Here is a 25,979-nt window from a genome sequence, read left to right as displayed (position 1 = left end):
GGAGGTGTGTATGTCAATGGGTCGGCGGTGCATGCGCCTTGGCCGCTTCTGTGCGACGTTTGGCATGTTCCTGCGCAAGACCCGATCCACGGACGAGGTCCGCGCGAGAGCGCAGAAGAGCGCAGATGGCGGCCTGAAAGGTATGGGGAAGCGTCTGAAAAACAAGCGGTCGTTTCGTCTCTTTCGCTCGCCGCGCTTGGACGAGCCGATGCCGATGCACCAGCAAGAGGCGCATTCGCCGCCGCTGACGGACCTGACGGCGCCGCCGCCCATGTTTCCGGAACCAGAGCACCCCGAGTCAAGCTCTGGGTATGGGGCCGCGCATGCGCCGGCAGGATTCGGTGCAGAGGGCGCCAACCAAGCTTCGATGCAGATGGACCAGATGCACTTGTTTGGCGACTCGCGTGCGCCGCTCACTGCCATGCGGATTCCGCGGCAGCATCTGCCGGTAGAGGAGGGAGGGTACGTGACGCAGGGTACTTTTGCGGCGCAGCCCGTGCAGCCCGTGCAGCATGCACAAGTGCCGTACAGGGCGACGGAACAGCAAAGCCAGATGCAGTTTGCGAGCGGAGCGCAGCCCGAGTACAGATTTGATTCGCAGCGTGCGCCGCTCAGCACTGGCGATGGCCATGCGATGCCAGTGCCGGAGCTTGCGCAGCTGCACCAGGCCCAGGACACCGAGTACGTTGCGGGACAGCGGTATGACGACGATCTATTGCAGGCGTACGATCCGGATACGTCGTTCCAAACTTCGTTCACCTCTGCTTCCGAGCACATTCCGAGCACGATGCCCATGTCGAGCTCGCCGCAGCCGCCGGTATTTGCGCGGCATGGCGACGTGCACGAATGGCAAGACGTACGGGCGGGAAATGTGGCAAGTGTGCCGATGGGGGCACAGATGAGCCCGGTGATGGAGACGAAGCACCGCGCAGCAGCTGGATCGCTCGGTGCAGGCACCACAAGGTCCTATGCTACGCCGCCCGTGGCGTCTGCGCCGCTCTTGGCCTCTCCAAATGCTGTACTTGCGCCCCCCGCTGCACCACCACGCAGCGCGCCGCCTTCTTCCACCAGCAATGCGCCCTCTGTGCCTCTGACACAGTCCGCACCCATTGTACCCACGCCCTTTGCGCAACATACATCCATGCCAGATTCCGTCGTACGCGTAGACTCGCTGCTGGGCGCGCAATTCGTCCTCTACGACGACCCCTGCGTCCAGTCCCTCAAGACACCTGCGCCTAATGCACCGCATGCCCTCCCCGTCGCATGGACGTACGACGACTGGTTCGCCGAATTCAGCGCGCACGGCCAAGGACACGACGACGACATCACGGCGATAGTCGGGTGCAATAACCCCAGCATTGTCGATCCGGATGCGCACGCAAGTATCATGGCCTTTGCTGCATTCGGCTCTACCCTGCGATACGAGCCTTCGCGCTCGTGTATGTACGATATGGCTTCGCGCGTCGCGCGTGAAGGTACCGAAGTAATGAGCCTCGCCGCCGCCGACAAGACCAGCAGCACCGTGCCGATCACTGCGCGAGCCCGAAATCTAGCGCTCCTTGTTCCAACCAGGCACGTTGTCCTCGCCGCAACGCCGCACCGCCTGATTGCAGAGATGACCTCTGGCTCGTCGCCTGGCCTCACCGAAGACATTTTGCTGTGCTACCGCAGCTACTTTAACGCACTGCATCTATTTGGCCTCTTGCGATCGCGCCTTGTTTGGGCGGTGCACAGCCTTTCAAATGAGCTGAAACACAAGTGCGCCGTGCATGTTCTCTCCAGCACCCTCGCCGCCTTCACTCTCTGGGTCGAAGAGTATTACGCGATGGACTTCGCCCAGCACGCGGAGTTGCAGCGAAATTTATTGCATTTTGTCACGGAAGAAGCACAAGCGGCGTCCGCTTGGCAGCTCGACGCTGCGGTGGACGACGCTGCCGGTTTGCGCGACGCGATGCACAAGCTCTACCTCCTTGTCACCGGCCATCAAGAGCCTGCGGACACAGCAGCGTCTTCTCGCACACCGAGCTTGGGCCACCGCAAATCCCCCAGCCTGCAAAAGGTCAAGTCTTTCACGCGCTTGTTTTCTGGCAACAAGCGTGCCGAGGACGAGTCGGGGCACAAGCGCGAGCCCTCGGGAGGATGGGGACACAAGCGTGCACCGTCCAGCTCGGGCTTGCGCCGCAAGGTGCGCATGGACGAAGCAACTCCGGCGCCGGACGCGCCGGACGAGCACCGCCACTTTCGCCGCTACGAGCCGCCGCAGGACAAGGAGGGCTGTACAGACACCGATGATGTCGACCAGGATGCCAATCTCTCGCAGCTCGAAAAGCATCTCGACGGCTTGGGTGCAGGCATAGACAATGCAGCACAAACACGAACACGAACGCAGGATGGGCCTGTCCAGTGGATTCCGTCGCATGCCAACGCCTCCTGGAAAGACGCGCAGCGCCTATCCACGCTTGTGCACTGCCCCTTGGGCAAGACTAGCGCGCCTGGCACATGGCCCGCCCGCGAATCGCTGCTCCTTTCCCAGCGCTCCAACACGATTGCAAAGCAGCTGAGCCAAGTAGAGAAGCAGCTCTTTGCCATGGTGCACTGGAAAGAGCTCCTAGAGCTCTCCTGGGACCAGCAAACGGTCCAGCAAGAGCTTTGGCAGCGCGAATACCAGGAGTACGTTGCTTGGCGGATCAGTCACGCAGGCACGCCGGACAAGCTGCCTGCTACGCTCGACAAGGTGGCTGTGACGCACATGCTCATTGCACGATTCAACCGTACCTGCGCTTGGGTCGCGAGCCATATCGTGATGACGGACGAGTTTTCCGAGCGCGTCGTGATTCTGTCCAAATTCATTCGCATCGCTTGGCACTGCTACCTCCTGGGCAATATGGCGACGGTGAGCCAAATTTTGTTTGGCCTCCAGTCGCCGTGGATTGCACGCTTGCTAGAGACCTGGAGGCAGGTCGGCGCATGGGAAATGCGCATCTTCCAGGCGCTTCGTCGGCTCACTTCGCCGCACGACCAGTTCCTCTATTTGCGCCAGTCGATGCTCCGCGACTTGCAAATGATGCACGGCGGGAGCGTGCATATGCACATCCCCTTCTTTGGCACGTTTGTCATGGATCTCGCAGCGAACGATGCCTTGTCGTGCTACGTCGATGCTTCGCTCGTGCCGAATATGATGCCATTTTACGACGATCAGGAGCTTTCACAGAGCTGGGACGCGCTCCTGAACTTGTACCGACTCCGCATGAAGGCGATGATTGTGCGCGATTTCAAGCGCTTACAGCGCGCATCGCTGGCCATGCCTGACATGGACATAGACGTTCCGATCTTGGCCGAGACGCTGCAGCTGGACACACTGTCTACCACACAGATCCAGAACGCGTCGCTCGCACTAGAGTAGAGATGTAGGACAAAATGGTGCTTGCGGCTTCCAAATCTGGGCCGATGCATGCGCGGGCGTACGCCAGGCCAGGTGGAGGCGTGGGCGTGGGCGTGCAGCGAGCTGTCTCGCTCTCTTCCCATCGCACCCCATGGATGCCAAAGCAGCGTACGTAGCACCACCGCTAACAACAGGGAATTAGCAGAGATAATAGGATGTACGCATACGCAGGCATCAACAGCATTATGGGAGACCGACGGAGACATGGATCGCGCAATGAATAGGCTGCTGGACGCTTCCCCCGCGCCATCGCCAACCACGCCAGCACAGCCCCCCGCATACCAGCCTGCAGCGCCAGCCTTGCAAGACGTGGACGACCAAGATATGCAGCTGCAAAAAGCCATGGCTGCATCCATGGCTGAGCAGCAGGACCCTACGCGAGTCCGCGCAGGGACGCCAGAGGACGAGAATTTGATGCGTGTCCTCGCGGAGAGTATACAAACAGAAACACACCGCACTGCTGAGGATACCTTTGCCGACTCTTTTCATCGTGCGCGGGACGTGCATGGGTTTGTAGCTCTCGTGCCGCAGCTTGCGACGCACCGCATCATTGCCGCCGCCCTGCAGGCCCTCTTTGCAGCGCCTCTCGCAAAGGAGGCATTTACCACCGCTAGCCCCCCCGACCCACGCACTGCCGACATACAAGGATACTGGCGAGGAGAGAGCTTAACAGCCACACATGCCTCGCCGCCAGCGTCCGACGCCTTGCAAATGGTACAGCGTGTACAGACTGCATTTACGTTTATGGCAACGACACAGCGCGCCGCTCTGATCCTGGGCGACATCGCTCCTACAATACCGCGTGATGTCCAGTACCAAATAAGCAAGAATGCACCGCCGCATACCGTTTTAGAACTCTACCTCGACGCGCTCGTCCAGGCGTACCTCGACGTTGCACACATGTGCGCCAACGAAATCACGCTGTCCACACGCAATGAAACTGCCTACGCACGCGCACAATACATCGCAGCACGACAAGGGCTCTTCCAATCGTTTGCAGCGCCGGCGCTGCCAAGCGACATGCCCACCGACCAGGCCCCAGCGGATGCACAGCCAACATCGACCATTACTCTCACGCAAACGCCCACCAACGACTTTGTATACGCATGCATGTTTGCCAAGCTCGCCGCGGGCCCGGAAATGGATTCTTTGCTCATCACGCGCCCTGCCGATATCCTCCTCCTCAATATCCAGCGCGAAAAAAATGTCACGTCTCCGTTTTTGATCGAGGAGGTGGTGTACCTGGACAGATTTCTCTGGGAGAAGCAGCGGGGCGCCAAGATTGATCTCGACCCGCGGTGGCATACGCTGCAGGGATGGCAACAGCAGCATGCAGCAGCAGCAGCGCGCAAAGAGTGCATGTTGGCGCCGTCTAAAACCCCCCTTTACCCGCTCCTCGCCCGCGCCGAGGCACATTTCACCGAAGGCAACGTATCGGAATGGCTTGGCCAAGTGCACGACGCAATAGATGCACAAATACACGCCCTCGACATGGAACTTGCCGCACTCCAAGCACAGATCCACGCGACACAGCAGGCGCTCGCACAAACACTCGCGCACGAAGCGGCGGATCCTGCCATGCACACAGTTCCGTACGATTTGTGTGCGTGTATCATGGCTGGCGCAGATGACTGTGTCTATGCTCGCCAAGGAGAAGACTGGTTTTGCATTGCAAACGGGACGTGCAACCCAACAAGCTTTGAAGCAATACGCACCGATGCACGCGGGATCGACCAGGGACTCGGCGTCGTCCATTTGGTATATACGCGCCGCGCCGCGACCGCGCCGCTCGCACAGACGCCAGCGCTTGCAACGCTGCACGCTGCCGTCCAGCAAGACAATGCTCGTGCAGCGCAGGAATGGAGTCACACTGTACATACGCACCCTCTGTAACGCACATAGCATCGCATCTATCTCGCCGTGTACTACTCTTCCTTGCCTTCTTTTGAAGCATCGCGCACTACTCTTCCTTACCTTCTTTTGAAGCATCGCGCACTACTCTTTCCTTGCCTTCTTTTGAAGCTTCGCGCAGTCCGCCGTAGGTATAGCCCAGCGTCCCAACCATCACCGCCGTCGAGCCAGCCCAAAGCGTGAAATTTCCCCCGTCACCGTTCAAAATGACTACAGAGATGACGAGACTGACTGCTTTGCGCACGACGAGCACGAGCGATACACTTAAACTCGAGACGCTAGCAGTAAGTCGGTTCACGCCGTTGATACACAGCAGCTGCGTGAGCACGTTGAGCGTAAGCATAGTATAATACGATGGGACAAATGCACCCACACCATGGTAGCCGATCCAATGCTTGGGAGTCATGTTAGCGTCCTTGAATTGCTGACGAATGGCACCGGGGTTTAGCAGGAAAAGAGGGAGCGAGAAGAGGTGCGTGTAAAAGAGCGCCTCGTGCCAGTGCTGGTGTCCGTAACGCGCATACGTGCGCTCCTGGAAGATGCCCATCACGCCGGAAGAGAGCAGTGCGAGACTGAGGAGAAAAACACCCATGGCGTACCGGCCTGTATTCGTGTCCTCCGCCTTGGACGGCGCCGCAGCGGCGAGCGTCGCTGCGAGGACGCCGGCGCTGACGAGCGCGACGCTGATTATTTGCATGAAATTGTACCGCCTGCCTGCAATGGCCCACCCCAGCACCATATTCACCACCATGCCCCCGCTGCGAAATACGATATGTACAGACATGGGAATCGTGAAGGCAAACGCGGTATTGTTCAGGATACTCGTGGTACTGTACAGCACGACCTGGACGAGCCACCGGCGAATCGGTATTTGCGGCGTCTTGAGCCAGACAATCGGAACGCCGTGCCACCTGCGCCACGTCAGCTCGCCCGGGAGTGCCACAAGTGCGGTCGCGACAAACTGGACAAACGTCATGAGCGTCCCACTGGTGGGCAATTGCTGCATCGATCTCTCCAGTGTCCACGCATTGCTGCAGCACCCTCCAAAGATCAGCGCAAAAACCGGCCCAAAGTCCATCAGCAACGACAAGGCCACATCCCACCCGAGTCTGCGCGGCGCATTGGAGGCTTGCATCCGTGGCACAAAAGCGGAGAGGAGGGTTCGTTGCACGTGGCCCGAATGGCGCGCGCCGCAGCGCGCCCACAAACGCCCCCGGCGATGTCTGGCCAACGCCCTGAGCCCCGCGTGCAGGGTGCGCTCAGTGCGCCGATTGAGGTCATTTATACTCGCACAACAGGCACCGCACGCGGCATAACGCAGCCCGAACTGCGCAAAAAAGAGCCGCTGGAGCCGGTGATCCAGGCGCGAGCGGGTGAGAAGGAATATGTGCCGCCGCAGCGCACCAGGCTGCACGACAAGCACTTGTTTCATCAAGTGGCGCATATCCCACGCATATCGCTACTAGACCGTACCAATACTGTGAGTGCCAAAGACCCATTTCGCGGTTTCTATGTGCTTTTCTGGCTTTTTATGTCTGTCATGGTCTTGCAGGGCTTTTTTACCAGGTTCGAATCGACGGGCGAAGTGATCAGCATGACGTTCGCCGTGCTCATGAGCCGCGATCTTGGCATGCTCGCACTGAGCGACGCTGTCCTTGTCGGCGGTACATTTCTGTGCGTGCCCATTGTGAAATGCATGACGCGCTCCTATTTGCGCTACCAGAACGGCATTTATCTCCTCCAGTATTGCCTGTACGTTGTGATCCTCGGCGCAGTTATCCGCTGGATAACTGTGCGCGAGTGGCCGTGGGTTCAGTCGGGATTTTTTTTAATGCATTCTATGGTAAATTTGATGAAGATGCACAGCTACTTGACGGTGAATGGTGTCATGTCAGACGCGTACGCCGACCTACGCAGGGTCGAGACGGAGCTGGATCAGCGTTTATTGGAAGTATACAAGACGTCCAACATTGACGATGCATGGCGCGAGGCAACGCAAAGGATCGATTCGCAGAGCAAGCTGCAGGTGCCCACCTTGGCCACGTTTGACAACCATCATTCGACCGCTCCAGATGGCTTTGAGCTTTGGGCACGCAGGGATGTGCAGCAGGGAAGCTCGATGGAGCGTGCGCAGAAGCTCTTGCCGCGCATGTCGAACCACGAACTCCCGCGGCTACAATCGCCGCTTCCGGAAGTGGAGCTGCTCAAGCAAACGTTTGCTTCCAACCAAACGTCCGAGCATCCCGCCAAGTCCGAATTGGGGGCCCAGTATAACGAGCAACTGGACCCACACCCCTTTGCATGCCACGACGATGCGCACGTCCGAGATCTCGCAACGCACATTGGCGAACTGCGCGATCAATTGTACGTACGCCTGTGCGATGGACAGCCCAAAGGGCCCATGTGGCCGTACAATGCCACAATGGCCAATTTTCTCGACTTCCAGCTGTGCCCGACGCTTGTGTACCGCCTGCAATACCCGCGCACTGCATCGTTCCGTCCGATGTACCTGCTCGAGCGCATCCTCGCCACCGTTGGCACGTTTATTGTGATCTATGCAGTCACGGTCAACTACATTATCCCCGTAACGCTCACGGCGGAGAACACGACGTGGACGTCTGTCCTCACTGTTTTTTTGCGGCTCGCCGCGCCGATGATGCTGTGCTACTTGCTCATATTCTATATCATGTTTGAATGTGTCTGCAACGGATTCGCAGAGCTCACGCAATTTGCCGACCGCGAATTTTACCAAGACTGGTGGAACTCGGCGTCGATGGCCGAGTTTAGCCGAAAATGGAATCGGCCCGTGCACAATTTTCTCTTGCAACACGTCTACGTATCGCTGATATTTAGCATGGGCGTCTCTAAAACGACCGCTGCGATCTCCACATTCCTGTTCAGCTCTGTGCTCCACGAGCTTGTGATGATCCTCGTGAGCGGGAAACTTAGGGGGTATCTGTTTTTTGCGCAAATGTCTCAGTACCCGCTCATTCTTATGGCACGAACGAAGTTTATCGAGAACAACCGCACGCTCGGCAACCTGATATTCTGGATCGGTCTCTTGATTGGGTTTCCTTTGCTCAACATTGCATATTTGGTGTACTGACATGCGCTCGGGCCTCGACTCGAAGTCACGTGAAATTTTTTTTGGTTGACTTCACGCCATGAGCAACGGCGCGCTCGCAGAAGCACAGCGATTCACGCAGCTCGCGTCGTCGCTGCGCAAGAATGTGGAAGATATTTGTTTTGATGTAAATAACTGTGCATTAGGGTATGTCCTCCTCGCGCTCACCATAGTACCGACAGAGACGACTTGCTCTTTCCCGACGGCATTTCGTTGCTCACGGTCAAGGTCGATGCATTACTCTCCTATATTCAGCATATGGCCTTCCTTTGTGCCCACCGCATGAGTGGAAAATCACTTGCAGATGAGACTGGCACCACGTACGTTGAGCGCCTCGTGAAGCTACGACTCTTGCTGGAGAAAATGCGCCCCATGGAAGCGCGGCTAAAGAACCAAGTCGAAAAGCTGCTGCGCGCTGCAAATGCGCAAAAGCGCGAGACACATGTCGCTACAGAAGAACACGGCGAGGAATTCGATGCGATGGATTTCAGGCCGAATCCAGAAACCTTCGCGGCACAGGCCACAGCGAAACGCCTTGCGGACGCACAGCGCGCAGACGAACAAGAGGCGGCTGTGTACCGACCGCCCAAGGTCGCACCCGTAGTCTTTGACCCCGATGCGCGCCAGTCGCGCAAGAGCCGCAGCAAAGAGCGCCAGCCGTCGCGGAACGCGGCGCTCTTGGCCGACCTCGCCGCGGGCATGTCGTCTAATCCGTACGAGACAAGCACGAGTGGTGTCGGCGGCGGCAAAGCGATTGGCGCTGCTGGATCATCGCGCGCGCGCGCATTGCGCCGCATGGAAGAGTTTGAGGAAGAGAACTTCAAGCGTGTGTCGATGAGCAAGCGCGATGCCAAGCGCCGGCGCCGCGACGAGCAAGATGTGGCGCTCGGCGGACTTGGCCTCTCGGCGGATGGCAAACGCATTGGCGGGGGTGTGGAAGAAGAGTTTGGCGATTTGCTGCGTGGTTCTGAGCGCGATACGCGCCGCCGGAAGCGCGGGGATGGAAATGATGTCTACGGGCTGCTCGAGCAGCGTGCCAAGCGCCCATCAACCATTTCGCGCGCGCAGCAAAACAGCGAGCGGGATGGCGCAGAGGTCATTGCGGGCCCTGCGTCTACACATAAATTCAAAAAGGCAATGCGCGAGCAGAGGCGCAAATCGCGCAAGTAGATGTACACTAGCTCTTTTTTTTATGAACGCGATGGGGGGAAGCCAATGTCGGACAGGGCGTTGAATCCTTCCTTGTACGCGTCCAGAAGCGTTTGGATGCGTTTGCGCTCGCGCGTCAGCGCTTCGTCCTCGTGGAGTAAATGCTCAAAGAGCGACTCTTTGTACAAATTGATCACCAAGCGGTTCTGGATCGTTTCGCGCGAAAAGTTGACCAAGAGGTGCATCACCGCTTTGGGCACCAGATCCTGGATCGATTGGCGGACAATGCTGAAGTAGGACGTGATCAGCTGGCGGATGAGGTTCACTTCGAGCGCTTCGCGCTCCGACAGCTGCACTTCATCGTCCACGGGATCCGCCTCGAGGTACTGGTCGAGGCTCTTCATGTCAAACGCAGCACTGCTGCCTTCCAGGCCGACGCGGCCAGCCATCAAGTTGGGCTTTGGCTCCGGCGCGCTTCTCACACCAAAGCCTGTGGCACTTCCGTTGGGCTCATGGATCGGCATGCTCGCGGAACCGCCGAAAAAGTAGTTAAGGAAGGACTCGCGTTGCCCAGCAGGGCCAATCTCTTCTGGTTGGGTCGTGTGCTCTGCACGCGGACGGCACACGGCGCCTTCTGTAGTGCGGTGTTTGGGCGCGTAACTGCGCGCAGTGCCGTTCGCCGTGACACCCTTCTTGTTCCGCTCGTCGGCCAGGTCTTCCGAGGCCGCGCCACTCAAGTCCGAGTCCAGCGCTGCCTCGCGCTTGACATGCTCGGCAACCTTGCTTGGTTGTGCGTTGCGCACGCGCGTGGCAATGTTGGCCGAGTCCTGCACAAACGCGGGGTGGCTTGTGTTAATGTAAGCGGCTTGAATATCAATCAGGCTCTTTACATACTCCGACGTCGGCCCTAGACGCTCGCGAAGCAAGTCGGACACAACTTCGATGAGCAGTGCTTGGAGGCGCGGGAAGCGCTGCAGCTCTTTGCCCGAGCAGTTATGGCAAATTTTCATCAGCTCCTCGTACACCAACTCGACACAGCGCAGACTCGGTGGCTCAAAGAGCCGAATCTGCGGCTTGACGAGCAATTCGAACGCGGCCTCGGGCACAAACAAGCTTGGGCGGGGGCCGGTCGAGTTGCGGATCGCGGTGCGGATGTCTTGCACGGTGAGGTTTTGCGTGGGATTGACCGAGTTGAGCGCGTGGCCAAACACGTCCTGGAAAATGTAGTAGACGCGCGCGCCGCCGCAGAGTTCTTTGGTAGAGATGTCAAATGCTGTGCCGTCGATGGACGCGACAAAATCGCGTGCAAACTGCGTCATGAGCTTCAGGATCAGCGTGCCGCGGTGTTGGTCGCCCATAAATGTTGCATCGCCAAAAGACAAGAGCTCCTGATGCGCCTGGCCCATGAGCGTATTCAGGCGCGCCTTCATATCGGGGAGCCTTTCGCGGATATGGTTCATGAGGACGTGGTTCAGTGTTTTGGCAAGATACTTGGTCCCGCAGCGGTGCGCAATATTCCGGTACGCAAGGTGCGAATGGAAAAACTCTTCCTCAGCGCGGCGCGCCTCACCCAGCGGTACATTGCTGTTGATATCTTGCTGCGAACGGTTCACCACGCCAATAAAGCCCAGTTTCAAGGGATACACACGCCCCGTCAAGATGTCGAGCGCGTTGGTGCCATTGTCCATCAAATCCAACTTGGTCAGCACGCCAATCGTGCGCCTGCCCTGAGGGTCGACCGCGCGTGCTAATTTCAAGCTGTCCGAGTTGGCCAGGTCTACATTGGCAGGGCTCACCGCCATGATAATGCAGTTTGGCTTGGAAATGTAGTCGGTGACCAAGGAGCGGATCTGGCGCTCAATGTCCGAGGGCTGGTCCCCCACAGGAATCTTGGTAAGGCCCGGCAAGTCAACAAGAGTGAGATTGATCACATTTGGGCTGTATATCTTGAGGTGGATCGGCTGCTTCGAGATCCCTTTGTTTTGGCCCGCGACGCGGTATGTCTCGCTCTCGACTTCGCTGCGGATCGAGTCAAAATCAAAGAAACGACGGTCCAAGTGCAAAAACTCGCCGTATTCTTCCGTCTGCTCGCAGTCTGTGCCAGGAGATAGGTGGATTAGCTGGAGCACGAGCGGGCGGCGCGTCACAATACCATTGCCGCGTGGTAAAAAGTCGCGGCCCACAATCGTTTCCAGCACACTCGACTTACCAGACGACTGCGATCCAACGACTACACATTGCGGTAGGTCCACACTGTGGCCACCAATCGTGGTAAACGTCTCTTGGAGCCGATTTACCACCTTTATAAGATCGACATCCATCCCTAACTACCTTCTGCCAAGCGCCGAAATCCAACACTGTCGTGCAACGTCCCTCGGCCGACAGAGCGCCCAATCGGTGCTGCAAGAATGCATTCATCGCAGTAACGAGACTATGGAAGTGCAAGCTATGCCATCCTAGTTCGGGTTGCCAAGGAAGGAAGAGACGCTGTTCTTGACCGACGCGTTAATCTTCTCCTCAAGCTCCTTGGTCATGGAACCCTTGGTGATCTCCTTGAGGAGATCGGACTGGTTCGCGAGCTCGTCATGGTAGACGTTCTCCCACTCGACAATCTTGTTAACAGGGACGTCGTCAAGGAGACCACGAACACCGGCAAACAAAATCGGAACCTGAATCTCGGTGGCCAGAGGGTGGTACTGGGGCTGCTTGAGCAGCTCCGTGAGACGCGCACCACGGCTAAGCGTGTAGCGCGTGGAGGCATCAAGATCGGAGCCGAACTGGGCAAAGGCAGCCAATTCACGGTACTGGGCAAGGTAGAGCTTGAGCGAACCAGCAACGGCCTTGTACACCTTGGTCTGGGCGGCGGAACCAACACGAGAGACCGAGAGACCGACATTGACGGCGGGACGGATACCCTTGAAGAAGAGCTCAGCCTCCAGGAAAATCTGACCGTCGGTAATGGAAATGACATTGGTCGGAATGAAAGCAGAGACGTCACCACCCTGGGTCTCAATGATGGGAAGGGCAGTCATGGAGCCAGAGCCCATCTTGTCAGACATCTTGGCAGCGCGCTCGAGAAGACGCGAGTGAAGGTAGAAAACATCACCAGGGTACGCCTCACGACCCGGAGGACGACGAAGCAAGAGCGACATTTGACGGTAGGCAACAGCCTGCTTAGACAAGTCGTCAAAGATGACGAGCGCGTGCCTGCCATTGTCACGGAACCACTCGCCGATAGAGCAGCCGGTGAAAGGAGCGAGATACTGCAGAGGAGCAGCATCCGAGGCGGTGGCAGCGACAATGCTGGTGTACTTAAGAGCATCGCGCTGCTCGAGCACCTGCACAAGCTGGGCGACAGTAGAACGCTTCTGACCAACAGCGACGTAAATGCAGCTAAGCTTCTTCTTTTCGTCGCCGCTTTCGTTCCAGCGAAGCTGATTCAGGATGGTGTCAAGCACCAGGGCAGTCTTACCAGTCTGACGGTCACCAATGACCAGCTCACGCTGGCCACGGCCAATGGGCACCATGGCGTCGACCGACTTGTAGCCAGTCTCCATGGGCTCGTGGACCGACTGACGGGGAAGAATACCGGGAGCCTTCACCGAAGCACGGCGGCGTTCGACGGATTCAATGGGGCCCTTGCCGTCGATAGGGTTGCCCAGGGCATCGACGACACGGCCAAGAAGACCAGGTCCGACGGGGACGTCAACAATCGCGCCCGTACGCTTGACAGTGTCACCCTCCTTGATGTCACGGTCAGAGCCAAAGATGGTGACACCGACATTGTCGGGCTCCAAGTTCAAAGCCATGCCGCGAACACCGGATGCGAACTCAACCATCTCCTCGGCCTCGACGTTGCGAAGACCATAGACGCGGGCAATACCGTCACCGATGGCTACGGTTAGCAGGGACGTTTAGATATACGCACTAAGCACACGGCCAGTCTCTTCGGCATCAAAGTTGGCAGACGCACCAGCGATGCGCTGCTCAAGAATAGCGCTCACCTCCGAAGCGGCTGTTTTGTGTTAGATCGAATCCTATCAGCGTGATCATCAACGTACAAGCCTTGGCAGTCGCATAGTGGCGAGCAGAAAAGGCGACAGCGGGAATGCTGCGGCGAGCCTGTGGCAGAGAAAAGATCGAGGTCAGCATCGTATTCACATCAACAAATCTCCCGCCCCGCATGGCACATCACCGCAGCGGATAGCGAAGCGGGCAAAGGAGTAAATGGGATACGTACCGTAGCCGCGATAGAAGCGCGGGTAAGGTTAGCGAATGCAATGCCGGAAGACCTAGCGAGCATTGCGACCAGTTCTCAGGTGGAGTAGGACAGTGGTAAAAGGTCAAGAACAAGGCCCGTTGCCGTAAAAAGGGTAGTTGTCGAGAAGGGCGGCCGGGCCGCGCCGCGGAACTGCCAGCGCGGCCGGGCACGGCTGTGGATGCAGCCCGGACCTGCAAAACACCCATTGGACAAATTGTGCAGCTGTAGGGGAAATATCGCATCCGCGTGTATCGGCTGGTCGGATCGTTCCGGCCAGCGCAGCAGCCACGCGTGGTCACGTGCTGGATCGTGAAGAAGCGCAAAGGAACAGCGCTGTGCGCACTTTGGAGCAGCGATGGCCAGCTTCTTGCGCGCGCCGGCGGTACGCCCGCTCCTCAGCGCGACTGGGCGGGCACGTGTGCCGCGAATACTGCCTCCTATACCCCCTTGCAGTGCGCTGCGTATGCTGTCGCAAGCTGCGCCGGCTGTCGCTGCCAATGCGACGTTTGGCCAAATGACGGAGCAAGTGCAAGATGTGCCAAAGGTGCTTGAGCTTCTCCGCTCGCAGCCAGATCATTACGTCGTTGCCTCTATTACAGGGCGCACATTTGTTTTGGCATTATCTGATCTGATCACACTGCCACGTTTGCGGGGTGTCGAAGTCGGCGACGTCCTCGAGCTCGACCGCGTGCACGAAGTAGGCAGTCGAAACTACACGCTCCGCGCCCAAGATCCTGCATCGGGCAGGCGCAAGGCGCAAGGCGGCCGATTTCCGTTAGTCCTTGTGCAGCAGAATGATGGGGACAAGACCGTTCGTGTGGATATGGTGTCTACGGATACAAAAAATGCCGAGCCGGCGTCGGTCACGCCATTTTCTCCTTCTTGGGCTGCACAGCTGCTGCCGTCGGGTCTTGCACATGTCGGTGCAACGCTGCCAGCTGATGTGGTGTGCGTCCGGTGCGTCGTAGTAGAGCACACCAAAGGGCCTTTGGAACGCATCGTGAAATTCAAGCGCCGCAAGGGATACCGCAAAGTGATTACGCACAAGCAGCCATATACCCGCGTTCGTGTGGATGCTCTTACACTCGGCGCTGTTGATAGAGATCGGTAGATAGGAGTGAACTTTTGGATTGTTCGTCTATTTTTGCTCGTCCTGATGGGTATAGAAAGCGTGTCGCTTCGATGCCATCGCTTCCATCACGCAAGAAGGCCGCCCATGGGGCCATTAGCATATGCCATAGGACGAATGTTGGGGTGCGGCTTCGCCTCAAATGTGCGCCATACAAGAGTTCCTTTGTCATCAATGCGTGCAAACGCGCCAAGGTTCCCCGCAGAGTCGCAATAATTCGGCGCAGAGAACACGGTACAGCAAAGACCATTGTGCTCTTCGGCATAGCCGCCTTGGCGCACTTCGTGGCTGCGCAGCACAGCACACACGCCATTCAGTTCGCACCACGCGCGCGTGATATCGGGGCCAAACCCAAAACCCACCCCGCGCTTGCTCGGTCCGCGTCCAGGCGCAGTTTGTGGATCGCTCCAAAGCAGTTCCATCATAAGGCCATCCTGGCCAGGCTGCTGCTTTTTGAAGCGGTCCACTTTTTGGATGTCTTCAAACGTGACATTGTCTTCGCTAAACAGACCGCCGTGCACGACAAAGAAGCGCTTCCGCTGTGTCGCCTTGTCTAGGATCGGCTTGGTTTGTGCCAAAGAATTGCTCGCTTCTTTGGGAAGCGCATCGGCGGGCAAAGGCGCAGTCGGTGAGGTGATCAGCGTTGCGAGCGGAATCGCGATGAATGACTCGGTAAACAATTTGAAGGTGAACTCGCCGCCAAACTTGGCCTTGCACTCGCCCTCGAATCCATACACCTTGTTCATATCGCTTGTCTCGTGGTTCCCCCGATTTACCAGCGTCGTCTTGGGGTAAAGCCATTTGTACGCGTAGATAGTGAGCGCAATTTCCACGGACCACGAGCCACGGTCGACAAAGTCGCCGTTGAACAGCACGGCATGCGTGTCGGACGGCGGGCCTGTCAACGAAAGAATGTGAATAAAGTCGTAGAATTGGCCATGTGTGTCACCCACAACATCGATCGTCGTTCCAGGCTCAACTGTATAGTCCACCATTGTCGGTTCTTTTTCAAAAGCACGCAGTGCTCCTAGGATAATCGCCCACGCCATCCCGTTCGGAATTCTTTTCCCTTCCTTGAAGTGTTCAATCATGTTTTCGATAAACGCAGCGTCGATTTGGCCCAGGAAAGGCTTGCCATCCACAGGCGCAGTGGTTCGCGTGCCATCTTTTGTGTCGGTCAAAAGGCGCGGGCCGTCGTAGTCGGGTCGTATTTCAGTATTACCGGTACCATGCTGCAGGTGTTCAATCGCTGTCGCACTCGGCGGGGGACCAGGATCCATTCGGATCGCCTTTTCGAGTTCCATGCGTCGTACGAGTTTTTGGGTTGCTTCCAGTTGTGAGCGGACAATACGGTTGCTTGGCTCCAACTTGATCACCATGCGCAAATCTGGTAGCGCGCCTTTAGGATCTAAAATGGAGAGGAGTGCAGACGCGCGGCGGTAGTATCCTTTCGCAAACGAAGGATCCAGCTCGATTGCCTTCGTAGCGTCTTCCACCGCAAGGCCATGCTGCTCCAGCTTGAGCTCGCATGCGGCCCTGTTGCTGTACACGGCAGCCACATTAGGATCCAAAGCAATCGATTGAGAATAAAGCACTTTCGCTTGCGAAAAGTCGTCTTTCAAAAAGTAACGATTCCCAGCGTTCTTAGCCTCCAGCGCTTTCTGCTTGCGTTCCTCCGGCGACATGGGCGTGTCCTGATCGACAACATCGTTGGAAGCATGCGCGGTGCTGTCGGAGCTTGGTGCAGCGGATGTAGCGCCTGGGGATGTTGACGCAAAACTCATACGATGACCAATATGGTGCCCCGGAAGAAATAACACTGCCGGACGCAATTGGAAAAAAAATAGCCACGCGGCAGACGGCGTTGATAATAGGGAAATTCACAATACACAATTCTACGGAGCAGCACCGCCGCAGATGGACAAACCACGCATCTCTTGCAAGACACCCTCTACTTGCGTGTCCAGCTGTCCAGCAGCGTATTGATCGCGGATTGGATCGGGGAAGTAGCGCTGGACGCTACCGAGTTGCTCGTAGCCTTCTTGTGCAAACTTGACTTGCGTTCGTACCATCATCTCCAGCGAGGGATCCAAGTACGGCACACGCATATCCACAAGTTGCGGCAGCTCAATCATCAGTTGGTGGTCTAGCGCTTCAAACACGAGCTTGGCCTCGTTGTATTCGCGATCGGCGCGTGGAAGTTTCGACGCATCGTCGCTGGGCTTATCGGCGAGCTTCTTGTACTTGGAACGGTACGCGTCGTAGTCGAGCAGCTGCGGTTAGCCAATAGTGTGCTACGTACCTTGCGGCCACGCTTTTCAATCACTTTGTTCACTTCCGGGAAATAGCTGCACAGCTTTCCAATAGGGTCGAGCACAGTGGCACGGTACGGAACGTCCAGCTCTTTCGCCGTCCTCGCATCCAGCTCCTCCACTGCGCGTTTATACGTGCTGGCAACCATAGCGGCCTCAGATGAATCTGAATAGAACCCCTCGATCGTGTCTCCTATGCGTGCTTGCGATGCTGCCATCAAGCGGATCGAGTCGAGATACTCACGCGAACACTTTAGCAGCGCTGTAGCGTGTTTCTCAAACTCGCGGTATTTTTTCTCCTCTTCTTTGAACCGCACATCTTCCGAGCGCTCCAACTGGCCCGTTTTTTGCATAAGCTGCGTGCCCGCACGGTTTATCGACTTCTTAAAACCTCCCCACGACATGGCGACAATCGAGAAGCGCCGGGCGCGGTGCTCGTTGGGTACGCAGCAGTATAGGAAGTAACGTGTATTTCCTATGCACTCCACAGCCTCGCGCACACGCCGCTTTTGCCACGCACCATGTACCGTTTTTTTGGGTACGCACAGAACCAGCCCAAGCCCGACTTGCAGCAGGCAATTTCGAACACGGATGCGCGTGTAGGTACCACAAAAGATAAGGTTAAGAGTCTCGATGCGGAACTTGCGCGGTACCGCGACCAAATGAAGCGTATGCGTGATGGTCCTGGCAAGAATGCGGTCCAGCAGCGGGCGATGCGCATTTTGCGGCAAAAGCGCCTGTATGAGTCGCAAATGGAGCAGCTTTACCAGCAAAGTTTCAATATGGAACAGAGCATGATGACTACAGAGAATTTGCGCAACACTATGGCCACTGTGGACGCCATGCAGCACGCAAACAAAGACTTGCGCAAAACGTATGGCAAACTTGATATTGATAAGATCGAGCAAATCCAAGACGAGATGGAAGACTTGATGGAGCAGTCTGGTGCGCTCCAGGAGACCATGTCGCGCAGTTATGGCGTGCCGGACGATATCGATGAGGCGGAGCTAGAGGCAGAACTGGAGGCGCTGTACGTGATGAGCTACGACTAACAGACAGCGAGCAGGAGCCTGTAGAGCAAGAGCTCGAAATTCCCTCTTATCTGCAGCAGGCTGCGAGTGCGACTCCTGTAGGCACTGACTTTGCGGAGTTTGAGGAGCCAAAAGACAATGGAGAGGCAGTGCATTCCGGCGAGATTCGCGCGGCGTAACAAGCTACCTCTCAAAAGGGGGCAAGCCCCATTGCTCAGGCTGGAAGTCTTCCAAGGACCGTAGCTCTTGGTCTGCACCAACAGGCGGCCCTTCCTTTGTGATTTGGCATAGCTGCGCGTTAATATACCCATAAATACACACGTTTGGATCTGGCACCCATACCACTGCATGCGTCAGCATTCGCTCAAACACGTACCTTTCATTCCCGCAGAAAGGCCTGCCTGCACGCCCGGCTATATGTAAGCGTAAAGAAGGACGTACCAGTGCGTCCTCGAAGACAAGCACCTGCCCTTCGCCACCGAGAAACTTGCCGTCGTGTTCCTCACCGGGCAAGCGTATCGTTCGGAGCCATTCCTTCCCTGCCGGCGTGTCTTGAATACCGAGACCGCGGTGCGCTGCAAGAAGAAACACATCGGGACTGGGCTTTCCACGTTGCAGGTCTGCGTCATCCCCACACACGACACGCTCGCCAAAGGGCGCAAAAATGTCGGCGTTTGCGCGCGCCTTTATATTGACTCGCGTTAGCGGAGCAGTGTACGTACAATTGTGCCGCTTGCTCCCAGTAGCAACACATATAGGGATATTGTGGTGTGCAAGGTGCTGCACAAGACGCAGTGCACCAGGCATTGGCGGCACCTTTTCAAATGCTGGGAGCAATTTTGCATTGCGTTCCGCTAGGAAATCGTCCAAAGTAAATGGACATTCGCCGCTGTAGCCGCGCGCCTCGTCCTCCTTGTTCCCAGGACGTGGCGGCCATACTTCGCTAAGCAGCACCACTTGCGTTAGATTTACAATGTACATACACGTCGCTGGGCGCTCGGGTTTTCCCATGAGCTTCGACTTGATTTCCCACGTCTGTTCTTTGCCGTACGGCTTCAAAATTTGGTTCACCACGTCGGTGTAAATCTGGGATCAGTGCACTGCATGTGCATACCCTCTCGCTATCAATAAGCAGGCCGTCCATCTATGGTAAGCAGTGCATGGAATAGCGTACATCGAACAGCACGGCGCGGACATTGCTCAACTCAGGCGACGTATCGGACATCGCAGAAGCACCAACCACACTACTCCACTCCACAAACTATATTCGAAGCGAGACAGAACGGGTATAAACTAGGGATACCGAAAAGACTAGTGGTAGTGAAAATCGACATCTTCGCTCGCATCGTGAAATGCATTCGTCGCGCTGCCCACCGAGTGAGCACGACTCCTGGCCGTGCGGGCAGACGCGTCGGAAAATCGGCGAGAGGCGACCTCATCCTGCGGTGCTAGCTCCGAGAGACTGGTAAAATGTGATCCTTCTGGGGCACTTTCAAAGGTGGGAAGTTGCGCAAGGTAGGCGGATACTTTTTCGTGCCGTGACCAGTTGCCGACTGCATCTGAACTCACACGCGTATTTTGTCCGTCCATAAACGTGTATGGCTCGCGGCCGTCGGCTTTCACGTATCGCTGCATCGACGGCGGGATAGCGCTCATATCAATCGCAGTAACGTCTTTTACCGGCGGCATGGGCGCATCGAGTAACTCAATGCGGTGGTAATCTTTGGGCACGGGCTCGGGAGGGTCCGGCGCGTCTTCCGGCCAAGTCGTGCGCGGAAGCTCGCGGAAATTGTCAGGCGACATCGAGCGCGCATAATTTGCATCTACGATGCTCCGACGAGAGCGCGACCTGCGCCGTCCGCCCGTTTTGTCGTACAGATCCGAGTTGCTGTAGTACTGACGAGGCTCGCGAGAATGCCTGTGGCTCTTGCGCTTGCGCCTCGTGTCTTCCTGCAGCACAGGCGCTGCTCGCGGCAAGATGCTCTGCTCCAGTGAAACGTCTGGGGAAACATCCTGCGAGACCTGGATAGATTGGGAAGAGGGCAAAGAGTCGGAGGATTCCTTAATATCGTTAACAGGAGACGCATATATCGGGGCATTTGTAGAGTACGCATATGGGTTCGCATAGTACGAATTGGCGGTATCAATCACGCTTGCGGGCTGCGTCATTGACTGCTGCATGGATGGCGTAGAGGCTCCAGCATACAGCGATTTGCGGACACTTTCCGCGTGTGCAACGGCGCGCTTATCGGCACGCTGCTTGTGCCACACAAATGCGGCAGCCACTAAAGCAAGGACAACAACAACAGGTACAACAATTGCAGCAGCGAGTTCGCCGGAGCCAAGGTTCCCTGAGGTATGGCCAAAATTCGTAATGTACTGTGACGAGCCCACGGAGCCGAACCCATTCGGCGCCTGTTCTGGAACAGAGGCAGTCCAGCTGCGGCTAACGGGGTATTTAGTTTCCCAGGGCTGCGAGCCCGAAGGGACAAATTGCAGATTCATTTTGGCATTAGCCGTTTTATTCCACCATTGGGGGTTCAGGTTAACATTTGCGGCCCCTTCAGAAGAGGAAATTCCAAGCCACCCATGTATAGGGAGGACGGCTTGTGGCTGGTCCGGAGCATAGAGGTACAGGTTTAGCGTTTTATCACTGAAGCATTTGGGGTTCCAACGGAGCGTGACATTAGGTTGGTTGACATTATCGCCGCTCTGCGGGAAAAGGTACATCTCTTGGGCCCTGCAGGGCTTGGACGGTGCGCGTCGTGCCAACATACCGTGATGAGTCTTCATCATTCAAGCGCTGGGAGGGAGCCAGTCCCTGGCGTCTTCTACAAGGGAACGTGTGTCGGTAAGAGGCAGCGCGAGCCGGAGAGGCCCCATCAAATTCTGCATGCCAGTGCGCGACACTTTAATGACCCACATCTAGTTTAGGAAATCAGTGTTGGATTGGTGCGTTTGTACGTAAGTTAGTCAGCGTCTGGTATGTGGCTGAAGGCTGTTTAGCCTGACTGACTACCACGTGGCATTGGTGTGGGTGCAGGCCACCAGACGGGCTCTAGCGAGAAACCCACAGTCGTCTGAAATTTTGGCCAAACCATGGCGGGCGTTCAAGCGACACTGACACGATTTATTCTTAACCCAGCGAATCATGATGTCCTCGCTCTAGTCAAAGGTGCCCGCAATGGGTTGGTCTACGGCACCAAGATCCGTTTCCCACACGCGCTTGTCATGACATTCCTTTTCGGATCAGGCACCCCAAGCCAAAAAATGAACAAAATTTTGCAGGCGACTCGGCAACATGCGACACGCCTTGCCTTATACGTGCTCATTTACAAGTCATTTTTATTGGTGCAGCGTGATATGTTTAGTACCGGCAAAGATAAAGGCAAAAACACGGGCATCCAAGTGTTTCTCGCTGGCTTTGTCGGCGGCTGGTACATGTTTGGCGAGCGGACGCCGGTGAACGAGCAGATTGTGCTGTACTGTGTCGGCCGCTGCATTGCGTCGCTTTTGCCGCGTGAGCCTGTGCCGCCGAACTACCCCGCCAACAAAGTCATTCCCATTAACAACAACGCACACCGAATCTTTGCTGCGCTTGTGTGGGGATGGGTTATGTGGCTCTTTATGTTCCGTCGCCAGAAACTCAACGGAGGTCTTGTCAACAGTATGGACTGTGCGTATTATTTGTGGTATGAGACTGACACCTAGACTTGTATATTCTCTCGGACAAATGGAATGGCTTGCGCAACTTTTTATGGCACAATGTATAACACGCCGGGAAATACCTTATACAGTGCCGTAGTTATACGAGAGCACCAACCAAGTATGCATGGAAACGCTCGCACGTATTCCGAACTAGACTGTAACAGGAGATCTACATAGAGTGTATGGTCAGTGTGCAGTGACACTCGCAAAGTATGGGTGGTGGAGCGAGCGTTTGGCTGCGGTTAGCAAGTGCAGCGTAAAATACATACCGCTTATCCGGCCCGAAGGGTCATAGATCAGCATCATACGCAGCAAATCAAGCCCATCCTCGTCCAAAGCAGGCACCGCTTTCTTGAGCGGCACGCCACTCCATTGCGGGAAAGACTTCTTGTAGTCCGGAAGCGACTTTACCCCCGGCCATGTCTCGTCGTTGGGCGTGCCCAAAGTGCTGGTGTGAGTCGGTTGCTAAGAACGTACCGGAAAATACGGAAAATTTCATCAATTTCCGAGTCGCCTGGGAAAAGTGGCGTGCGCATCGCCATCTCTGCAAAGATGCAGCCGACGGACCACATGTCGATCGCTGTGTTGTAGTGGCGCGAGCCAAGCAAAACTTCCGGAGCGCGGTACCAGAGCGTGACGACTTCGTGTGTGTATGTACGCAGAGGAATACCAAATGCGCGCGCAAGACCAAAGTCGGCCAGCTTCAAGTTTCCTTCCTTGTCGATCAACAAGTTCTGTGGCTTCAAGTCACGGTGCAAAATGCGGTGTGCGTGACAGAAATAGATCCCACGCACAAGCTGGTATGTGAATTTCATGACCATGTCCGGCCCGAGACCCTCGGGCTGGTTCGATACATTGTCCATGTACTTCTTCAGATCCATGTCCAAAAATTCAAACACAAGGTACAGCCTGGCCTCCTGATGAATGATCTCCAAGAGGCGCACAATATTATCATCCTTAAGCTCCTTGAGCAGGCTAATTTCGCGGATCGCAGTAGAAGGCACGCCTTCATCCTCGGCCTCCAGACGGATCTTTTTCAGTGCAACAATACGTCCGTTGGCTCCGGGCGTCATGTCCCGGGCCTTGTATACAACACCGTACGTGCCCTCACCAATCTTTTCGATTTTCTGGTAATTCTCCATGGCGGATCAGCGTGTCGCTACCGAGTTTGGGTCCGCACGCGTTTGTGTTGGTCTGCCACGCCTCACGTGCCGAGGTCGCACGGGGAATTATTTGTGCATCTGCCCCAAGGATCCACATCCACATGTTTGGCCAACAGGCGCAAAGCACGCAGTGGCAGCAGAAGCCTATGGGTGCGTTTGCGGCGCCCAATGCCATGGGAGCAGAGAGCGCTGCTTTTGGTAGTGCAGCCCCCGCGACACCAGCTGGAGGCCAAGCTCCATTCCTCCAATCCCAGTCCCAGATGCAGAACAACACGCCCACGGGATTCGGCGTACAGACGCCTGGAAACCACATGCTGACGCAGCAACAAACGCCGAATACTTCAATGACATGGGGTCAGTCACCGTTTGGACCGTCGCAGCAAACCCTGCCGGACGGCCAATTCGCGCCTCCAGCCCAGCACTTTGGCGCGCATCCATCGCCGGTGCAGCCTGGCCAGGCGCCGATACACTATCTTCCTGGATACCTTAGCAAGATGCGCGGAACCGCAGAACGACAGCCGAGTGGTACCATGGGCCGTCCGCTGGAGTCGACATCGCCACCGTCTACGCGTGAAGCAGATACCTCGCTCAGCCTTTCCGCGAAGGATTTACAAGGTGCGGCTCGGCTGCAGCCAAGCTCGTCGCCTACACACCGCTTCTCGTCTGCATTTTTCAACACATCGCTAGGGCGCAGCGCTGAAATAGACGCGGCGCACATGACCCCTGCCGCGGAAGGTATGCGCGAGGGCAGCATCTTTGGGGCCGGAGGCCTGCGTGGAAGCCGCCGAGCTATGGACGATGCGGATCGGTCCATGTCCGTCCGACCAATGACTTCGCCGCAGGTGAATGGGAGTGCTGCATTCCCTCCGTCCGATACATTTTTGAATGCCATGGACGACGATGATGCACCGCCGCCCGAAGCGCTGGGAGATCTGACCGAACAAACGATTCCTTCTTTCGCGACTACATTGGCGAGTGCGTCTCCGAACGTGACAGCACAGCCGAGCAAGTCGAAGAGCAGTGCACCTACCGACGATGTACCACTTGCACAACGTGCCGTGCTTGTGTATGGCTTCCCTGCTAACCTTACCAGTCGCATCATTGACATGTTTACCACGATCGGCGGCCTTGAAAAGGCAGAGGAGGTGCACCTTGGTGGAAGTTCGTCGCGGGAAGCAAGCGACGCGCGCAAGGCCGGAGGTACGGGCACGCAGCCCAGCATCGTACGCCTCACGTACCGCGCGCCGTATCTGGCCATGCACGCCGTGCGCCGCAGCGGCGAGGCAATTGCTCATGCGTGTATGATTGGCGTGCGCTGGGAGGATCCGGCGGTGCATGAACTGTCTCTTGTCAAAGGACTCGATGCGCCGCTCATGTTTTCAGGACAAGGCAACGCCCAGACGTCTACAGGGCTACCAGGCACGCCTGCTGTGGGTCGGACGATGGGCGCTATGGGAAGTGCAGCACAGGAGCGTGCAAGTACGCCGCTCATTGGCCGCCCGATACATGTCGTGGACACGCCCGTGGCAGCGCTCGCGGCGCACCCGTCGAAAAATAGCGCGGCTACTACTTTGGAATCGCCGTTAAAAGCCGTTGCGCACGCAAGTAGTTCTTTGTGGCGGAACAGTGTTGGCACGGGCAACTCAACACGGAATGCAGAGGCGCAAACGGGGATGCCGACACAGCCCCCTGCGAGTTTGCTGGGCCGTCTTGCGGATGGGTTGTTTGGCTGGTAGCGATGGGGATTGCTTAGCAAATGTAGATCAGAGCACATTCCGTAATTTGGCCACATTTCCGGAGTGGAGGATGCCGCTGGAGGAGGCAAGGGCGGCGTATCCAAGCACGCCGGTGCCAACGTTGCTAGCGTACCAAGCGCCTAATGTTTCCAGACTATCGGCCGTTGCAGACGTTGCTTAAACACTACATTGCATGGCCCCAAAAGATTGTGACTTTTACTACATCAAGCCAAATTGCCCCGGGTTCATCGCATCTGTGCAACGCGGGCTTTCCTGTGCCCACACACGTACGTGGCCAGCGCCTCAGCTCGGCGCTCGGCATGGGCTACCTGTACGTGGCACCCATTTGCGCCGGCCCCATCCCGAAAGCGATGGCTTCCACCGAGCGTATGTCGATGTCCTGTACGCCACCAAAAAGTACTACTCAAACAGAAACAAATTCGTACGACAGCACTACAAGCCATTATGCACCGAACTAACGTGAGTTTCATCATGTACATACACCATAAAGTGTACGGCCCTGGCGCTTGAGCGCGTAAATGACATCCAGCGACGTCACCGTCTTGCGTTTTGCATGTTCGGTGTACGTGACCGAGTCACGGATCACATTCTCCAGGAACAGTTTAAGCACGCCACGCGTCTCATCGTAGATAAGACCGGAAATACGCTTCACACCACCTCGGCGAGCGAGACGACGAATGGCGGGCTTGGTGATTCCCTGGATATTGTCGCGCAAAATCTTGCGATGGCGCTTTGCGCCGCCTTTTCCAAGACCTTTACCACCCTGCTGTAAGCTGCATAGCAAAAGTACACACTTTTCCGCCTGTAATGCAAAAATACACCCGTGGTTAGTTTACGTCGCACGCTCCCAGCCTACGTACGTCCAGACATGGTGGCAACAAGAATGGCGCATGGTCCCACCGCACGTGACCCTCCACGGCGCGGCGCGGCGCAGCGCGGCCTCGAATGGCGAGTCTTTTGCGCGGCCGCTTGCTTGCTTGCACCTCCATTTC

At 56.7% G+C, this 25,979-nt stretch overlaps 17 protein-coding genes across 17 annotated transcripts; 8 read left to right on the top strand and 9 right to left on the bottom strand.

The window, feature by feature from the left end:
- Window positions 1–31: 31 nt before the first annotated feature.
- Window positions 32–3,403, top strand: LTE1 (Guanine nucleotide exchange factor lte1; the record flags this gene model as incomplete). Its single annotated transcript, XM_056205764.1, has 1 exon — window positions 32–3,403. One exon carries the CDS (start codon window positions 32–34, stop codon window positions 3,401–3,403), a length of 3,372 nt encoding a protein of 1,123 aa, XP_056061739.1.
- A 243-nt stretch (window positions 3,404–3,646) lies between these two features.
- On the top strand, window positions 3,647–5,335 carry MVES1_000907 (uncharacterized protein; the record flags this gene model as incomplete). The annotated part of the gene is made up of 1 exon (XM_056205763.1): window positions 3,647–5,335. The coding sequence occupies one exon, from the start codon at window positions 3,647–3,649 to the stop codon at window positions 5,333–5,335; it is 1,689 nt and encodes a 562-aa protein (XP_056061738.1).
- A 67-nt stretch (window positions 5,336–5,402) lies between these two features.
- Window positions 5,403–6,431, bottom strand: YEA4 (golgi uridine diphosphate-N- acetylglucosamine transporter; the record flags this gene model as incomplete). The annotated part of the gene is made up of 1 exon (XM_056205762.1): window positions 5,403–6,431. One exon carries the CDS (start codon window positions 6,429–6,431, stop codon window positions 5,403–5,405), a length of 1,029 nt encoding a protein of 342 aa, XP_056061737.1.
- Window positions 6,432–6,572: 141 nt separating this feature from the next.
- Window positions 6,573–8,459, top strand: ARE2 (sterol O-acyltransferase; the record flags this gene model as incomplete). The annotated part of the gene is made up of 1 exon (XM_056205761.1): window positions 6,573–8,459. The coding sequence occupies one exon, from the start codon at window positions 6,573–6,575 to the stop codon at window positions 8,457–8,459; it is 1,887 nt and encodes a 628-aa protein (XP_056061736.1).
- Window positions 8,460–8,517: 58 nt separating this feature from the next.
- Window positions 8,518–9,647, top strand: MVES1_000904 (uncharacterized protein; the record flags this gene model as incomplete). Its single annotated transcript, XM_056205760.1, has 2 exons — window positions 8,518–8,624; window positions 8,651–9,647. The coding sequence occupies 2 exons, from the start codon at window positions 8,518–8,520 to the stop codon at window positions 9,645–9,647; spliced, it is 1,104 nt and encodes a 367-aa protein (XP_056061735.1).
- A 20-nt stretch (window positions 9,648–9,667) lies between these two features.
- DNM1 (dynamin GTPase) lies at window positions 9,668–11,947 on the bottom strand (the record flags this gene model as incomplete). Its single annotated transcript, XM_056205759.1, has 1 exon — window positions 9,668–11,947. The coding sequence occupies one exon, from the start codon at window positions 11,945–11,947 to the stop codon at window positions 9,668–9,670; it is 2,280 nt and encodes a 759-aa protein (XP_056061734.1).
- A 135-nt stretch (window positions 11,948–12,082) lies between these two features.
- On the bottom strand, window positions 12,083–13,929 carry ATP1 (Alpha subunit of the F1 sector of mitochondrial F1F0 ATP synthase; the record flags this gene model as incomplete). The annotated part of the gene is made up of 4 exons (XM_056205758.1): window positions 12,083–13,521; window positions 13,555–13,641; window positions 13,688–13,748; window positions 13,867–13,929. The coding sequence occupies 4 exons, from the start codon at window positions 13,927–13,929 to the stop codon at window positions 12,083–12,085; spliced, it is 1,650 nt and encodes a 549-aa protein (XP_056061733.1).
- A 421-nt stretch (window positions 13,930–14,350) lies between these two features.
- On the top strand, window positions 14,351–14,998 carry MVES1_000901 (uncharacterized protein; the record flags this gene model as incomplete). The annotated part of the gene is made up of 1 exon (XM_056205757.1): window positions 14,351–14,998. The coding sequence occupies one exon, from the start codon at window positions 14,351–14,353 to the stop codon at window positions 14,996–14,998; it is 648 nt and encodes a 215-aa protein (XP_056061732.1).
- An 86-nt stretch (window positions 14,999–15,084) lies between these two features.
- On the bottom strand, window positions 15,085–16,800 carry PPT1 (protein-serine/threonine phosphatase; the record flags this gene model as incomplete). Its single annotated transcript, XM_056205756.1, has 1 exon — window positions 15,085–16,800. The coding sequence occupies one exon, from the start codon at window positions 16,798–16,800 to the stop codon at window positions 15,085–15,087; it is 1,716 nt and encodes a 571-aa protein (XP_056061731.1).
- Window positions 16,801–16,911: 111 nt separating this feature from the next.
- hob3 (BAR adaptor protein Hob3) lies at window positions 16,912–17,732 on the bottom strand (the record flags this gene model as incomplete). The annotated part of the gene is made up of 2 exons (XM_056205755.1): window positions 16,912–17,289; window positions 17,319–17,732. 2 exons carry the CDS (start codon window positions 17,730–17,732, stop codon window positions 16,912–16,914), a joined length of 792 nt encoding a protein of 263 aa, XP_056061730.1.
- A 117-nt stretch (window positions 17,733–17,849) lies between these two features.
- MVES1_000898 (uncharacterized protein) lies at window positions 17,850–18,380 on the top strand (the record flags this gene model as incomplete). Its single annotated transcript, XM_056205754.1, has 1 exon — window positions 17,850–18,380. One exon carries the CDS (start codon window positions 17,850–17,852, stop codon window positions 18,378–18,380), a length of 531 nt encoding a protein of 176 aa, XP_056061729.1.
- Window positions 18,381–18,542: 162 nt separating this feature from the next.
- On the bottom strand, window positions 18,543–19,584 carry MVES1_000897 (pseudouridine 5'-phosphatase; the record flags this gene model as incomplete). Its single annotated transcript, XM_056205753.1, has 7 exons — window positions 18,543–18,703; window positions 18,736–18,772; window positions 18,801–19,054; window positions 19,082–19,315; window positions 19,343–19,445; window positions 19,474–19,503; window positions 19,534–19,584. The coding sequence occupies 7 exons, from the start codon at window positions 19,582–19,584 to the stop codon at window positions 18,543–18,545; spliced, it is 870 nt and encodes a 289-aa protein (XP_056061728.1).
- An 86-nt stretch (window positions 19,585–19,670) lies between these two features.
- On the bottom strand, window positions 19,671–21,089 carry MVES1_000896 (uncharacterized protein; the record flags this gene model as incomplete). The annotated part of the gene is made up of 1 exon (XM_056205752.1): window positions 19,671–21,089. The coding sequence occupies one exon, from the start codon at window positions 21,087–21,089 to the stop codon at window positions 19,671–19,673; it is 1,419 nt and encodes a 472-aa protein (XP_056061727.1).
- Window positions 21,090–21,458: 369 nt separating this feature from the next.
- On the top strand, window positions 21,459–22,070 carry MVES1_000895 (uncharacterized protein; the record flags this gene model as incomplete). Its single annotated transcript, XM_056205751.1, has 1 exon — window positions 21,459–22,070. The coding sequence occupies one exon, from the start codon at window positions 21,459–21,461 to the stop codon at window positions 22,068–22,070; it is 612 nt and encodes a 203-aa protein (XP_056061726.1).
- A 183-nt stretch (window positions 22,071–22,253) lies between these two features.
- CDC28_1 (cyclin-dependent kinase) lies at window positions 22,254–23,209 on the bottom strand (the record flags this gene model as incomplete). Its single annotated transcript, XM_056205750.1, has 3 exons — window positions 22,254–22,303; window positions 22,337–22,515; window positions 22,545–23,209. 3 exons carry the CDS (start codon window positions 23,207–23,209, stop codon window positions 22,254–22,256), a joined length of 894 nt encoding a protein of 297 aa, XP_056061725.1.
- Window positions 23,210–23,490: 281 nt separating this feature from the next.
- On the top strand, window positions 23,491–24,966 carry MVES1_000893 (uncharacterized protein; the record flags this gene model as incomplete). The annotated part of the gene is made up of 1 exon (XM_056205749.1): window positions 23,491–24,966. One exon carries the CDS (start codon window positions 23,491–23,493, stop codon window positions 24,964–24,966), a length of 1,476 nt encoding a protein of 491 aa, XP_056061724.1.
- Window positions 24,967–25,429: 463 nt separating this feature from the next.
- On the bottom strand, window positions 25,430–25,976 carry HHF1_1 (Histone H4; the record flags this gene model as incomplete). The annotated part of the gene is made up of 3 exons (XM_056205748.1): window positions 25,430–25,441; window positions 25,469–25,789; window positions 25,848–25,976. The coding sequence occupies 3 exons, from the start codon at window positions 25,974–25,976 to the stop codon at window positions 25,430–25,432; spliced, it is 462 nt and encodes a 153-aa protein (XP_056061723.1).
- Between the last annotated feature and the right edge of the window lie 3 nt (window positions 25,977–25,979).

This window comes from Malassezia vespertilionis, chromosome 2, assembly GCF_029542925.1.
Source record: "Malassezia vespertilionis chromosome 2, complete sequence".
Lineage (NCBI taxonomy): Eukaryota > Fungi > Basidiomycota > Malasseziomycetes > Malasseziales > Malasseziaceae > Malassezia > Malassezia vespertilionis.
Note: the sequence above shows the minus strand (reverse complement) of the source record. Positions and strands in the feature narration are given on the sequence as shown.